Below are 15,584 nucleotides of genomic sequence, written 5' to 3' on the forward strand. Positions count from 1 at the left end.
TCTCAAGATTCTGAAACTGGAGACATAAATTTAAGTATCAGGGCTGCTTTCCCACAGAGAACCTGAGAGATTCCTGGATTTCTGAGCTCCACACTGCAGCTCTTGCACACTCCTGCCCCTTTCACAAAGCTCTGCCTAGGAAAACAGAATGGGGTGAATCACCAGAGTAGTTTTTCTCTCAGCCCTTTCTTGCATCCTTTATACAGTGATCTCATATTTTGTCCTGTGTCCTATGACTTTCATTTTCCCTACAGTAAAACAGTGTATTTAAACATGTTTCTAGAGTTCTGCCTATTGTCACAGGGTGATGCTGCCACAGTGACATTTGTTTCTCTTTCAGCCCGTTTTCCTTAATGAAGTCCTTGTGAAGCTTCCCACAGACCCTTCAAGTGATGAGCCAGTTTTTCACATATCACACATTGACAGAGTTTACACACTTAAAACTGACAACATTAATGAGCGGTGAGTAGTGAAAATGCAAATCTGAGCTTAAACTTGTTCATTGATGCTGCAGACACAGGGGCTCTGAGCTCAAGAACAGCTGTCTCTTGATCAGGAAATAAACTGACTTGACTCTCATTTGAATGAGAAGTTTTCTCTGATTTTGTTCTGCTTCTGCAGCAGCTCTCGCAGTGGCATCCAGCCACATTTCCCAATCTTCCCCAGTCCTGGGCAGTCTTTAATATGACACACCAGTCTTTAATAAAACAACAGCTCCATATCCATTTATTTAGGCTGATTTGGATTGAGGCATAAGATTAAATCCAAAAACTCCATCGCCTTAGTCCAGGAACTGACTTGATTTGTGATGCCTCTAAAACTTAGGGAGGGGGGAATGGGGAGAGTGGGGCAAAGTCACTGAAGATTTTGCTGCCTGTGGGATGACCCTGACTCTAGGGATTGCTCTTTGCAGGACTGCCTGGGTCCAGAAAATCAAAGCGGCATCAGAGCAATACATTGAAACGGAGAAGAAGAAACGTGAAAAGGCTTATCAAGGTACCCACTGAGTTCTGTATTTCCCTCTCATCCACCTGGATACAGGGGCAGGGCATTTCCTGAAGGATGCCAGTGTCTCCTTCTTCAGATCTACTGCCAGTAATTACAGTTCCAACCAATCTGTTTATTCCTGACCTCTTTGTTCCCAGCTCGTTCACAGAAAACCTCAGGAATAGGACGCTTGATGGTGCACGTGATTGAAGCAACAGAACTAAAGGCCTGTAAGCCCAATGGTAAGTGAGGGAAACAGTCTCAGTGCACTTTTATTCCTGTAACATTTGGAAAGGCTTACTAAAAGGAGTTGGTCATGTGGGAAACACTGGTTTGTCTACAGTTTCTGTATTAAATACTCATTCTTTAGCTTCAGAGGACCAAATTAAAACCAGCTCTGTGCTGCTCTGGGGTACAGGGATTGCCTGATCCACACTTTGTGGCAGCAGCATTGATGTGTGTCCAAGGAGGCTGCAGATGGAGCGGGTGGTTCTGCACTGCAGAGGGGTTTCACTCCCTGTTCTGTGTTTAGGGAAGAGCAACCCATACTGTGAGATCAGCATGGGCTCACAGAGCTACACTACCAGGACCCTGCAGGACACCCTGAACCCCAAGTGGAACTTCAACTGCCAGTTCTTCATCAAGGATCTGTATCAGGATGTCCTGTGTATCACCATGTTTGACAGGGATCAGTTCTCACCTGATGGTAAGTGTGAATATTCAGGCAAAGAATGCTTTTTTGTTACTGAGGTACCCAGTTCCTCAGCAGCAGTTTCAAGAGCCTGTAGGTCTGACTGCTGCCTGAGAAACACTGGGTAAGAACAATGCCTCAGTACTCAGGAGGTTCAATAGCCTTCCAGAGCCAGTAACACCACGCAGTCACATTTGATCCCAGTCTGGCTTTTTGTATCAGACACAGAATTATTTTCTTGTCAGACTGAGGAGACAGACAAGTTGAAAGCAGAAGTTCTACTCACAATAAGTGCTCAAAAATAAGGTCCTGGGTTATATTTTCACAGCAACAGCTTGATCAGTTTTCTTGTTGCTTGGAAACTGAGCACGTTTTTGGCAGTCAGTTACTTCTCATATTCTCTAAAAGGTTAGGTGCTTTTTCAGGGCTCTGACACACAGTCAGTTATTGCGCATTTGCAAGGAACTGCCTTGACCTGAGATGCTTTCTGTGTAGCTCAGTCTTCTCTCCTGTGAGTTAATGTGAGTTTGGCTGGCTGCTTCTCCCAGCTGGACAGCTGAGTCTTGTTTTTCAGTCCATGGTGAAGATCTTAATGTGCTCACACACACAAAGATGTCATGTAAGAAACAGCCACACAGAAGGTGTATGATTTCTGAATAGCACTCTAAACCTACTAGTAGCAGTAACTGTTGAAGGTCATTGTTCTTGTGAAAACCATGATATGTAGGCATAATTAAAACTTGGCTGAGCCAAAATAGTTGATTTTTTTATTGCCTTTGAGCACCTCAGCTGATTTATAAACAAGTTCCATCACCTAACTGACCAGCCAGCTCTGAAACTGAAAAACACGTGAAATTGTGTTTCTGGAAGTGTATTTTCTAAGAGAATTTTTAAACCCTTAGCTCAAACTGTGACATCCTAATTCCACAGCATTGTTCTCTTCTAAAAAAGCCCTTTGTTGTCACTGCTTGCTGGTTTACACAGGGCTGGGGTCCAATCCAACTGGAAGCCTGGGAGCACTGCTCTGAACTGAGCATATACCCCACAGCATTGCATTAACCTGACTCACTCTGATTTTCTAAGGTCAATATCTCTTCCTAATGAAATTTCTTATTCATTTGCCCAACAGATTTTTTGGGTCGCACTGAAGTTCCAGTAGCAAAAATCAGAACAGAACAAGAGAGCAAAGGCCCCACAACTAAACACTTACTGCTGCATGAAGTTCCAACAGGAGAAGTGTGGGTGCGCTTTGACCTGCAGCTCTTTGATCAGAAAACACTCCTCTAAGAACACTTTTTTTTTTTAATTTATGAAGGACAACTGAAGCTAACAGCCTGAACAGCTTTTGGTAAAAGATTTTCTTTGTCCCATGCTGCTTATTAAGCAAGAATTCCTGCTGCTTCTGTATTTCCTCTTAGTTCCTGGTTGCGCTTAGTTCCTTGCAGTGTTCCAAGCTGTTGTTGATCTATGCAAACACAAATGTTACTGTAAATACAGTACTATAGCTCAGTGCCTTTTTATTATGTTGGAATTTCTTGGGTTTGGATGCCAATGTTTCCATTTTCAGGGCCATAAAAAGTATTACATAGAAATGTGGCACCAAGCTGTTTGTATATTTTACCACTTAGTCTGACAGACAGACTGAGGAATGGTTTAAGCTCAGCACTAGAATCATTCCATTTGAAATCTTAAAAGTGATATCCACTGGAATTTCCCCATCTCAGGATGATAGTTTTAACGGTTAAATGCTGAAGAAGCCTTAGCACTGGAGAAGTCTCCAATATATTGTATATTCTTTTAAGAATCAAGTATAGTTCTTTACTTGACTTTAGTTTTGCACTGGAATCAGTAACTGCTACTTGATTTTTCTTTTTGCTTCAATTTCATTTATCATTCTTTGCTGAGACAATGTGGTTGTGAAGAATAACTAGAAAAAAATATTTTAAATACTGTGACCCACAACAATGTGGCAAAATACTCTTCAGCTCTTTGGGTTTTTTCCTAAATATAAGTTATTTGTGTACATTTCCTTGGTCTTCCAGACCTCCATGTGAATCTTGAAGCTTTGACATTGCCAACATGTATATAGAGAGTAAAATATAAGTTTATTAATTTGTCTACAGATGTTTATTGATGCATAGTGATTTTTAAAAAGTATATTTTATTGTACAGGGGAATGTGAAACAATGAGAAAAACTTACGGGATTTGTTCAAGGAAAGTTTATTACAAGTTTAAAAGGTTTGCTCTGGGGAACTGTCACCCCCTTATAAACCTGTAAAATTAACTGGTTGAAAGTAAAAACTTTCTCTTGGCACCAAATCAGGGATGGTTAAAAAAAAAAAAGGAAGTTTGTTTATAAATATTTGATACATATAACCATTTTACTGCCTCCTTTAAACTGCTTTGTTGCAGAAGCACAGCATGCAATTCTGAGCAGCCTGTGGCCCTGTTTTCCACGGGTGCAGAAATTCCTCCTGAAGTCTGGCAGTCTCCCACCCCGTCACCATCTGTGCACCCTCCTGTTACTGAGTCAACCTCTGTTAAATATAACAGTTTTCTGTGGTTCAGTATTTCTAATCCTAAATAAAACTCAATTCTTGGCAACTCCTGAGAGACTGTGTATGTACAATGGGAGTTTGGAGGACAGAAAATATTCTGTTTCCAGGCTTTGAGCCCAGAGGTGCTGAGCAGCCACCCCAGCAGGGAGATGGGACTGGCACAGGAGAGGGACAGGTTTGAGCACACTGGCAGCAGCTGCCAGCACCAACTCTCCAAAAAGCACCAGATGTTTTATACACCGCTTCCCATTTCTTCTCGCCTACTTATTGCCTGCCTTCTCAAAACACATACAATGTATGTTAGAAGTTTGATTTACTGCTTGGACACTGTCTCCAGGAGAGAACAGCATAAAATTATCTTTATTGAGGTCAGCCCAAGTTAAACCTCCTAAAATAGCAGGTTTTGCAAAATGTTGAACTGGACATGGCAAGAAAAGGAGCAGCATCCCAGACATTTATTTGGCTGCTGGGTAACATTTCAGAACTACATATTTAAGACAGTAAGTTTATTGCAGTTTGTCCAAAGACCTGGCCTGTTCTCACTTGCTTTGGCAGTGCACGTGACCTATTTTGTAACTGGTACCTTTGATAGCTGTCCATGCTGCTGTGGCCAGCTGGAGGACAGGTGGCATCACTGGTTCTCTCTGTCACTGTCCTGGTTGATGACTTTCATCCTTTAAAGAGGAAGAAAAACTGTTGCTATGGTTTTGTAAAGATCAGCTGAGCTATCAGATTATTTCCTTCTACACAGCACACACTGAGTGTGCCTGGGAACTCTCCAACCCTCTTAGAGAGAACACCCCCCATGCTGCCACAATGGATTTGAAATGAGGAAAACAAACCTTCCCCTGCCATTGCTACTCTGCCTCAAAAACTGGGCTTAGTATAGATCCAGACTGTGTTCTTGGTGAAAACCATGTTCAAACACTCTTGGGCTTAAATGCAGTAGGAGTGAGTTACTAAAACTAGAATGTACTCCTCTAGAGCAGCCCCCCAGCAGCACATCAGTAACACGTTCTGGTAACTTCCTGCTGGTCAAAGTGGCCTCCAAACCTCCTCACACCTTCCAGCAGTCTCTGCATGTCTTCTGGAAGAACGGATCGTACTCGGATGGGTCATAATGATCCAAAAACACATAGCCCTGTGGGAGAAGCAGGCACTGGGTCAGGTCTCAGAAGCTATTGGTGGTTACAACAGTGAGAGCAGCCAGCCTGGGTGGGACAGAGCCAGGCATGGCATAACACAGCACCAGAGGTGGCTGAAAAAGAATTCCCGAACTTTCATACACCTCAGAAAGAAAGTGACTGAACTGTAAGAGGAAAATTCCTCCATCCATTTTAGTTTATCACAGGCATAAATACATAATAAATTATTTCATGAAGCATCCAGAAATAATTACAGGCTAAATGCTAACCTTAACTAGGACAGTCAAGACAACAGAAATTTTTTTTACTGGAAAATGTTTTTTCAGAGCAAAGAAGTCCTGAGATTGGCTCAGTTGGTCAGAGCATAGTGCTAATAATACCAGGGTCATGGGTTTGATCCCAGAATGGGCCACTCACTTAAGAGTTGGACTTGATGATCCTTCTGGGTCCCTTCCAACTCAAAATATTTTGCGATTTCAGCAAAACAATATTAAAAAGAAAAGCAAAAACAGGAGTGAGCCCTCCCTAGCCACAGCCTTAGGCAGGTCACTGATCTACAAGATGCCAGCTCCAAGTCTGGGTTCATGAGCTGGCTTTTCCATCAATACATTGGAATAAAGACCTGAACCCACACCTCATGGTTCAGGCCACAGCTCCATCTCATCAACAACACTGCCACAGCTGAAGGAGAAGCCTGATAGCAGGGAAGAGAGAAAAAGAAAACGGGCAAAAAGAATGAAGGGAAGGGAAAACACATCCAGAATTAACCACATTAACTAACCCACACAAGTGTCTCAAGTTCTGCAAAATTTATCATATCACAGTTAATGCATATTTATGCAAATAAGTTGTCCTGTAGATATGAAGGGCCTCAGCCTGCTTTTCCGATGTGCTGCTGACAGGCCTGACACCACAGAGCAACGAGACAAGGTAGAAGCTGATCACTGGTGCTGGTGCTCCCCTTCAGGCAGAAGGACACATCCTGGTACATCAGCCATTGCTTCTGGAGGCCACCCAGTGAATTCCTGACCTGGCACAGCAGCTTGCAAGATGGACTGATGCAGACCCAGATATGTACAGTACACCCAACACAGCCTAAACCACAGGACTTCAGCAGTAGGACTGGTTCAGGTCTTTGTCATTCCATGAAGTTTAAATGCATGGGTCTGTCATATCAGGCCTTTAAAAAAGATAGTTTGGTCTCTTTAAAACAACACAGCTCCCATGATATTTTCATTTCTGGATGAGTAGCTTGTTTACAGTCTCACAACTCCACTATGCAGTGGTTTCCACTGACAACTGCCTGCTCTCATAAAGTATTATATTTGTGGCAGATTATCTTTCTGCTTTTATTTTTTCTCTTTTTTCTCATTCCTGAGATACAGAAAGTTTAGTTGTGGGATCTGATATTCAAGAGTGGTATGAAATTAAGAGCAAAATGAAGAAAGCTACCAAGTATTTTCTACAGTGACTGCAAGTTTTGTGAACAAACACACGGAACGACAAAATCCATGAGTTGGGTCCATTACCTGCATGCAGACTTAATAAAATCCTTTGTATCTCCCTTATTTTTTCTTTTATGAAGCTTGATCAGTAGCATCCAATGCCACAAAATCGTTTCACTTATGCTCTGCCAACAGAGTGCAGTACTGCTGCAGATGAGCTCCCAAGATGTGAGTGAAGTCCACACCCTGCTCACTCATCCTGTGGTTTCAGCTGACAGAGCTCAAATTTTCCCACTAAATGGTCCAGCCCACAGGGGAAACACACCTCAACAGGGTGTCTCATCATATTCAGACCCCAGCACGTGTTCACTGCAGCAAGCAGTGCTGCTGTTGATAGCTGCTGGTGAACGTACACAGTTCTAACACCACCATTACAGAAGTCATTGGGAAAAGTCAGCTACAGGCAAGGTATAGCTGGACTCCAGGTTACTCAGTAGACAGGAAATAACAGCTAAACCCCTGATCTTGACCACGACCCTCTGTATACAACCCTCTCCACAACAGAAGTTCGCTTCTCATTGATACCTTCTTTGCACAGTAGTTCAAATACTGAGAGAATTGTTCTTGTCTCCTTTTCTGCACTTCTTCCTCTGACTGGCTGTGCATTTGGTCCTTCATTTTCTGCATAAATGGCTCTGAAACATCCTCAAGGTATTTTTTGTACAGAAGCTCTGTCTTTCTCAGATCTAGGAAATCACAGTGCCTCAAATATCTGTCCACCTCCTTAAGTAAGAAATGGAAAATAAAAACCATATAAACTATTGGTCGATGATAGTAAAGATTCCACAAGTGAAGGTTTGCAGCTTGGCTGACCTGACTGCTCACAGCTCCAAGGCACCTGTTTTCCAGCCCTTCCTTCTGCTCCTCCCTCTCTCCAGTTCCCACCACTTGTTTCCCAGCCTGCCCTTTCAAGAGCTTCAGCATTCAGACCCTCAATTTTTGAAGCCGTGCTGCAAGATTGGCAGAAAATGACTCACTTTTTCCCATCAGGTTACTGAGCTGAAATCACTGCATAGCAGGGGGCTGCAAGCACCAGACTGTGCAAGACAGGCAGCAGAAGGACCTTCCCTGCAGCACTGGCAATCTGCTGATCAGATCAGAGCAGCCCTCCTGCCTTTTGCTCACAACACCACTGTCACGAACTACCACACCCACAGAACAAATACAAGGTGCAAACAGGCAGTTCAAGTCACCTGGGATTCACATTTAGGGTTACTACTTCACTCTATCCAGAGGAGAACGAAAAGATCAGAAGTTCATAACACTAAATTAGTTTTTCAAGAATACAGGCAAATAACATTTTCTCATGAATCACTGTTAAGGAACTAAAAATACTGACATGCAGGAAAGCACACAGCAAATGAGAAAAGAGGTACCACTTCTTACCCTCACAAAATTTTCTCTGTCCAAGAGGCACTGAACAGAAGCAATGATGTTTCGGCTTTGATCAGGTGCAGCCTAACAAAACATGAAAAAAGCCCACATGAGGTGAAAGCAGGACTTAGAGTAGATTTACTTTTGAATTCAAAATAATTACTGGTGTCACGATTAAAGGCACATTATACCACAACCCAGCTGGCAAATCCTTTTAAGATTTGCTCTGAACAGTTGGGTTAAGTAACACAAAAGAGTGTTGGAAGAACTGGAATGACAACTGGAATGTACATGCTCAGACCTCCTTGGCTGCTCCTCACCATAACCAAACACCACTTCTTCCTTGCCACTGTTTACCACCTGTGCCAAACATGCGGCTCCTTAACTCCTGCACTCCAGAATAGGAGTACAGGAAATGGAGACCAAATCTATCATGTGGGGATGGGATGCATTTTATGCATAGCATGGAACATTAGCCTGCTACGCCCTGTGCTTAATACTGATTTTTAATTCCAACTGACAGTGTAGTTTTCAGCCATGTCTGCCTTGGCCCTGCTGACCAGCTCCACACTCCTAAAGGTTTATTACGCTGAGGTGGGCAGGACATCATCAGAGCAAGCAAGAAAGACACAATAAGTATTAAAAATTCCACCAGAAACAAATGAGAAAATCTGAATTTCTGGCATGTTTCAAGACCCTTTTATCCTCCTACTTGACAATATTGTATTATGCCTGATGAATTTACTTCACATGTCACAGATCCTTTCTAAAGCCAGCACTGTAACAGCAGCACAGACACGGCCATCACTCCAGCTAAGAACCATCACTGGTGAACAGGTGAAGAGTTTTCCTTCAGGATGATACATATTTTGAAGAATCCTTAAGAACTGAAGGAGTTGGGCCTCCTTTGACTGAAAGAATGAAGTCTCTTCTCTCCCTGGAAAAGAGCAGGCCTAGGGGCAGCCTCATCACAGTCCTACTTACAGGGCAGCTACAAAGAGGATGGAGGCTCTCACTTCACCAGAAGCCACAGCAAGAAGATGAGGGGTAAGAGGTACAAGTTGCACTGGCAGAGGCTTCATCTCAATGTAAGAAAGATATTTTTACAGTGAGATCAATCATTCACTGCACAACCTCCCCAGGGATGTGGTGGAGTCCCCATCACTGAAGGCTTTCAAGGTGCAATTGGACAAGGAGCTGGATACTCTCATCTGGTGTCTCTTTCCCATAAAAGGCTGGGCCAGACGATCTAAGGTCCCTTCTATATGGGCTGTTCCACGACTCTCTGATTCAATCTTGTTTCAGGTTTTGTGGGAAACCTTTCTACACACCAAACTGCAAGTAATTCAATAAAGCTGTCTCAAAAGGATGCAAGAGCTCAATAAAACCCATTGAATCTGTTGCTATTTTCAGAATTCTTTGTTCTCCTTCTCCATGACAAACATTTCTCAGATTTTACTGAACTTTGCAAATAACAATTTTTTATTCTTCCCTTCACAACTTCTATTTCATTTCTCCACTCACACTTTCACACAACAGAAGCCTTTCCTTCTGTGTTAGCCAATTTTTGGCAATATTTTCCTTCCCAAAATGTCTGCTGCAATCAAAATTACTGGCTGTGCCAGTCTGCTGATGCTGAGAAGAACCTCTGGATAAATGTAAAGAAAGGAAAAGGTCTGCATAAAAAGACAACCTGATTTACAAAGATCAGGTTCTCATCCAGGTTCCACAACCAAGCCACAAAGTGGGATGGAATGGTAAGTAATACAACTGCAATACCCATTTCTGCGTGTGCTGTAGAGGGACAGACTGAAGCACAAAGCTCCTGCTCAGGGCTCACAGATTAGTCCAGGCACATGCCAGGGATGGAAGTCTGGGGGCACAGAGCACAAAACACTGTCAGTATTTCAGTGGGATTGGGTGGCCAGCTCCAACACAGGACCCAATTACACACCTGGGATCCCAGTTACAGATACTGCTCTCCTGTGTTCTTCACTGTAGAACCCACAGCTGAAGGAATGCTGGGGGTCACTCACCTTCCAAGGCTGTTGCCGTTTGGGTTTTCTCAAAGGCTTCCCATTTGCAAACCTCTGTAGCCAGGGACCCTCTGAGCTATTCACACTATCCATGGTTGGATTAGTCTGGAAAAAACAGTAACACTGTCAAAACCATATAAAACTATTGCATTAACAGCAAAAACTAAATTTTCTTACAATTCCTACTAATCAATGAAACAGATCTCTGAAGGACTTGTAACTGCTGATACGTGCAGCATTTTCCTGTCACAGTAAGTAAAACAGGGAGATGAAGTATCAGGTTTGCAGTCAGATACTGCCTCTGGTGGGACTGTTTATTTTCATCTCCACACACTATGGACAGTACATTTTGTTTCAAAGAACAGTGATTGACAAATTATTTGAAAATGCCTGTCAGCTTTGGAAATATTTCAGAGTTACCAAATTTCATCTCCAAACTATTACTTCTTTCCTTTGTGCCTTTTTCAGTCACATAAAAGTCACTTTCAAGTAACTGCTACATCCCACGTCCCACAGGGACAGCTACATTTTATTGGTTTTTAAAGTTAGTTCTACCAGATGAAGCTAATGCTGAAGTGCTAACTCAGCTCCAGTCAGAAAATTCCATTTTCTCTCTTGTATGTGCATTAGGATATCTGGATTGATTTATAACAGAGACAGTGGAACCACAGAGGCAAAATGCCCTTTACAGGAACCTCTATTTAAACCCCTATTTATTTCAGATTCACTGGAGACACACTGCTTCCAGGGAACAATGGATTCATAACATTACTTACATAAATAATGGAACAAAAGAAAAGTTTATTTCTGCAGAGATACTGACCTCAAGTCTTCAGACAGATCTTTCAGTTATAACAAAAAAACCAACAAAAATTGTGATATTCAATTATTTTTGCAATATCTAGTTAGAAGAATCTGCAAAGACTCTTGAAGATAATTTTCTTTTTTTGGTACATGTCAACTTTTAAGAGATTATTCTGTCCAATCCAGCACTTTAGTGACAATACCTGACTCCCAACTTACCTCTCTGGAGTGCAGATTTAAATTTCTTACCATCAATTCAAGGCAAAGTCTGTAATCTATATCTTTATTTGGTTCATTTTATATTCCCTGCTCTTGTACACTGACAAAAAACTTCTGCTGGGATAATTCCTGCATCCTCACAGCAATGCTTTCCTGTCTTATTCTGACTGAAAAAGTCAGAAACCACAGGAACACATATATTGGAAGGGATTTCAGGAAGTCACCTGGTCTTGTTGCCTTTTCCTCAATCTGGAAATGAAACCTATGATAATTTTAATAAAGAGATAATATAAATGGGGATCTTTATTTGAAGGCCTTCAGAGGCAGTTATGGAAAGATGTCCACAAAAGCCCACACCCCCCAGGGGTGAGTATATTTTTATAGGTTTTAGTAAATTAGCATAATTGATAAAAAGCACCAATTAGAAGGACAAGTGGTGATGCAATTGCCCCCCAGGTCAAGCCCCTTCTCTGGAACCCCCCTTTCAGTTTAGTTGTACTTTGTCCATGAAATGTATTTCATGGTGTAGGGCAGCCTTGTAACCCCCTCTATCTGCTTAGGGAAAGACTATGGGAAAGTACTGGGAAAACTAGTCACTAATACAACAGGTGACAGAGTTACAAATATATGTGTGAAGAATACAGAGAACATATAAAAGAAAAAAAAAAAAAAAAAAGCAAAACCCAAATGGCATCAGTCCCAGTGCCAGCTTGAAGAAAAGCAAACCTCACAGACCCAATTTCTGATACGAAATTAACAGGCAAACAGCAAGGGCTGAAGAGGTTTGGGTACCTGAGGTGCTACAGATTTGGCATTAGACAAATCCAACACACCTTCCTATGAGTCATACATCATCCCTACACACACAGGTGCCACAGGCTGCTGTGTCACACCACCATATACAGATTTCCTTCAACTCCAAGCTGTTTTGTTCTTCTGAGACAGGAATGCTATAAATCCCTGGACAAGCTTAAGATGAGGAAAATATCTATTTTAATATTTCTAAGCTTGTAAAACAAGTAAAACAAATAAAACCCCAACAATTACCCATCTTTCTATCTATTTTAGAAGCTAGTATTAAGATTCCATGCACCTCACAAAGAAAGACTAAGCACAAAGCAGAGGAGGTGTTTGACCTCCTCAGAGAACTGGGACCCCAGAGGAGGTAAAACAGAGCAAACATAGAAAATCTGCCTCTGCAGCAATCTGCCTTCAGGAACCTACAAGTAGTAAAGACTATAGCTGCAGATTCCACCCCCCCATCCTTCATAACTGAAGCTGCCACTGAATCTTAATCCTTTTTTTTTACTCTTGCTAAGAGATGCCAACCCTCTTCTCTGCAAAGGCAGGGCTCACTGATATGAGAGAGCAGCTGCTTGGCAGGTCTTGAATCTACAGGAGTAATAAAATAAATGAAAATAAATGAAATAAAGGATTTTCAGAATCTGTATGGGTAAAACAAGCATTTAGTCGATCCAGCAGCTGCAGTCTGCAGATGCCAAATCCCATGACCAGGCTGGACATTTGTTTCACTGTGTCAGATCCCCGGAAGTGTCCAAGGCCAGGTTGGATGGGGCTTGGAACAACCTGGTCTACGGGAAGGTGTCCACGCCCGTGGCAGGAGGTTGGAACAAGACGATCTTTAAGGTCCCTTCCAACCCAAACCATTCTGTGATGATTAAACCTGAGAACAACTATGCCTAAAAATCGTTGCTAGAAAAACATGCATCCTTCTGTGCTGTCATCTGTGTAGCTCTGTATAAGTTTTAAACACAGGTTTCTCTTCTTTCCTCAGTAAAACAAGGTTCTTCCCCAAACACCCACCTGCTAAAATTCACACTCTCTGTGCCCAAACACGAGGCTTTGCAGCAGCTTTGAGGAAATACATTTTAATCACTCTGTGACAAATATAAGCACTCTCACACATACATCAGTCCTCTCAAAATCTCGTTCAGGCATGTAGGCTCCCGTGTCACTGCATTGATATCACCCTCCACAAGCACAGCGGGCTGCCTTCACTGCTGCCTTGGCCGCCTCTCATTGCCTCAAGTGCAGGGACAGAGAACGGTAAGAGAACCGTAGGAGCAGGACAGTTCTGTGAATAGAACCTTTTACACTGTAAATGCTGAGCTAACAGGCAACGCGTACATGCCCGGAGGGTCTGGCCCTGGTTCTGCACTTCGGAGGCAGCGATGAGACAAAGGCCGGCGAAAGGGAAAGGCCGAGCCCCCTCTGGGTCCGGCTTGCCCCGCGCCCTGCCCTGCCCTGTCCTGAGGCGGGTCCCGCAGGCGGCAGGGAAGAGGAGGCGGGGATCAAAGATCCCTATCTACCCCCGTGCCGGGATCATCACCGAGGACGGTGAACACAGCCCCAGGAGACGCCAGGGGCAGCGGGACAGGGCTGCAATAGAAGCGAAAGCCAACCCGCACGGTCCCGCCCGCCTAAGGGGAAAATGGTGGCGCGGCGCACCTTGCTCGTACCTCACTGCATTCGCACCGCCCCTCCGTGACCTTCCGCCGAAAAAAAAAATAGTCCCTCACCCACCACCCAGAGTCTCTAAGGATGAGGAGATGCCGCCCGTAGAGACAGGACCCGGCTACAGTGGGGACAGGGACACAGAAACCCGGGGGACAACGTCACGGCAGCCCCGATCTGGTCCCGAAGACGAACGGGCGGAGGCACGGCAGGATCGTTCCGCGACCGGCCAGATCCTTCCGCGCTCGGCCACGCAGCGTCCCGCACTGCCATGGCAGCCCCAACGCGCGCGCTCCCGCTGCCAGGGCTTCCCACCAATCAGAGAGGGAGCGCGCGGTGAGCGAGCCAATCACGAGCGAGAACGGCGCCGCCGAGCCGAGCGGGACCGAGCCTGGCCCGGCGGCCCGAGCCGAGCTGTGTCGAGTGGAGCCGAACGGGGCCGAGTCCAGCCGTGCGGAGCCGAGCCGGCGCAGTCGGGTGCCGTCATTTATTATGCAAGGTTCATTAAATGGTATTACAAGATTTCACACATTCCCGTGCAGTGCTGACCGTGACACGACATTTGAAACTGCAATCAGCCAGAGATACCATCAGATGAGGGAAATGTCAGGGCTTTTCCCTCCAGCAGGGCTACAGTGACACACAGGTCTCACGATAACTGTGTTCCACGCAGAAGGGGTGTTTCCTCGAGCCCTTTATACTTTATTTTTTAAAATGTATTATTATGATTGATCTGTCAGCGCCCCAGGCAAGATGAGGTCCCTGTCCTCAGCAGCCTGCCAGTGCCCCGGAATGGGGATGGCCCTGGACAGCTCGCTATGCCCAAGGTGGGTTCATTAACCTGTCCAGGGACTTGAGACAGCAGCGTGTCAGAGTCAGATCCCTTATCTCAGTCTGGAAAGAAAGACCCCCCCTCCTGGATCTCCCATGCTCTTAGTCTCTATGTTATTAATTCTGACATTTTTATCCACTGCCATTGTCTGCCAGCACCCTTGAAGGACTCAGGCTGAACAGTTTAAGGAATAACACACTTTATTAACAAATGCACTGATCACAGAACACTCACAGAGTCTGGGCAGAGATTGCCACTGACAGTGCACTGACTGCAGGAACAAGTTAGAAGGCTCTGATCATCAGTGAAAGTTTGAGATAATCAATAGAGTGCACAGAGTAGGGATCTTACCCAACAGGTGTCCCCATGGGGGAAACACCAGGATCAACCCATCAACGGATCCCAGAAGTTATGTGGAGCCTTTCCTAACTTGTCTCCCTCTTAACTCACTGTTACACTATTTGTTTACACTTAGGAGAAATTTTAGTGGCTCTAGTCAAACATACTTTTGTTCTCAATTGGTGTAAAACTTCCTCACTTTGCTCTCAAAGATATAATTAATAAAATAGAGAGCGTGTGCTCAGGGAGGGGTGGTCACACTTTGGAGGTGGGAAACTTTGGGATGTGATTTCATCACATAGAGAATATAAAGGGCGGTGTTAATTTGAGGAGAGTTAATCTATTTCCCCACAGTTGCTGATTCAGGAACAGGTCATCTCCTCTATGCTGTGCTCAGCAGCTGCTGTGTGGTTTGTCAACTACAAGGTACCACCAAGTTCCCATTCCTGCAGGGAACAGAGCCTGGCCGCGGGGTCTCCATCCTGCTCCACCTTCTGTTTCATCCCTACTTAGCATCTGCTTCAGGCTGCAAGGGGGTGTTGAATGGGGAACTATCATGGAATGAATTCTGTGCTTGCCAACTGCATTGCCTCCTGAAAATAGCAACTGCATTTTACC

The 15,584-nt window shown here is 44.1% G+C and overlaps 2 protein-coding genes across 5 annotated transcripts in view; one reads left to right on the top strand and one right to left on the bottom strand.

Annotated features, from left to right (window-relative positions):
• Positions 1-4,287, top strand: part of ITSN2 (intersectin 2) — an 80,140-nt gene extending 75,853 nt beyond the window's left edge. For 2 of the 3 annotated variants that reach the window (XM_058833860.1, XM_058833861.1), the window contains exons 35-39: positions 341-462; positions 914-996; positions 1,146-1,229; positions 1,520-1,693; positions 2,808-4,286. In XM_058833860.1, the coding sequence (XP_058689843.1) occupies positions 341-462; positions 914-996; positions 1,146-1,229; positions 1,520-1,693; positions 2,808-2,965 (621 nt within the window). In that variant the 3' untranslated portion in view covers positions 2,966-4,286. Of the gene's footprint in view, positions 1-340; positions 463-913; positions 997-1,145; positions 1,230-1,519; positions 1,694-2,807 lie in introns of all 3 variants that reach the window. The other variant, XM_058833862.1, reaches the window with a different exon arrangement.
• Positions 4,288-4,423: 136 nt separating this feature from the next.
• FAM228B (family with sequence similarity 228 member B) lies at positions 4,424-14,047 on the bottom strand. Of its 2 annotated transcripts, none has more exons than XM_058833864.1 (6): positions 13,801-14,047; positions 10,298-10,402; positions 8,274-8,345; positions 7,413-7,610; positions 5,301-5,378; positions 4,424-4,911 (listed from the first exon to the last, which is right to left on the bottom strand). In XM_058833864.1, exons 2-6 carry the CDS (start codon positions 10,388-10,390, stop codon positions 4,885-4,887), a joined length of 468 nt encoding a protein of 155 aa, XP_058689847.1. In that variant the 5' UTR covers positions 10,391-10,402; positions 13,801-14,047; the 3' UTR covers positions 4,424-4,884. The 2 variants fall into 2 exon arrangements, with proteins under 2 accessions (XP_058689847.1, XP_058689846.1); XM_058833863.1 differs by lacking the exon at positions 13,801-14,047 and adding an exon at positions 12,154-12,242.
• Between the last annotated feature and the right edge of the window lie 1,537 nt (positions 14,048-15,584).

This window comes from Poecile atricapillus, chromosome 3, assembly GCF_030490865.1.
Source record: "Poecile atricapillus isolate bPoeAtr1 chromosome 3, bPoeAtr1.hap1, whole genome shotgun sequence".
NCBI lineage: Eukaryota > Metazoa > Chordata > Aves > Passeriformes > Paridae > Poecile > Poecile atricapillus.

Bases quoted from the DNA above. Each gene is read 5' to 3' on its own strand.
- FAM228B (XM_058833863.1), bottom strand. The intron at 8,346-10,297 runs GTGAGTGACCCC...ATGTTTTGTTAG, and splicing joins AACGGCAACAGCCTTGGAAG to GCTGCACCTGATCAAAGCCG. The intron at 4,912-5,300 runs GTGTGAGGAGGT...TCCTCTTTAAAG, and splicing joins CATGCAGAGACTGCTGGAAG to GATGAAAGTCATCAACCAGG.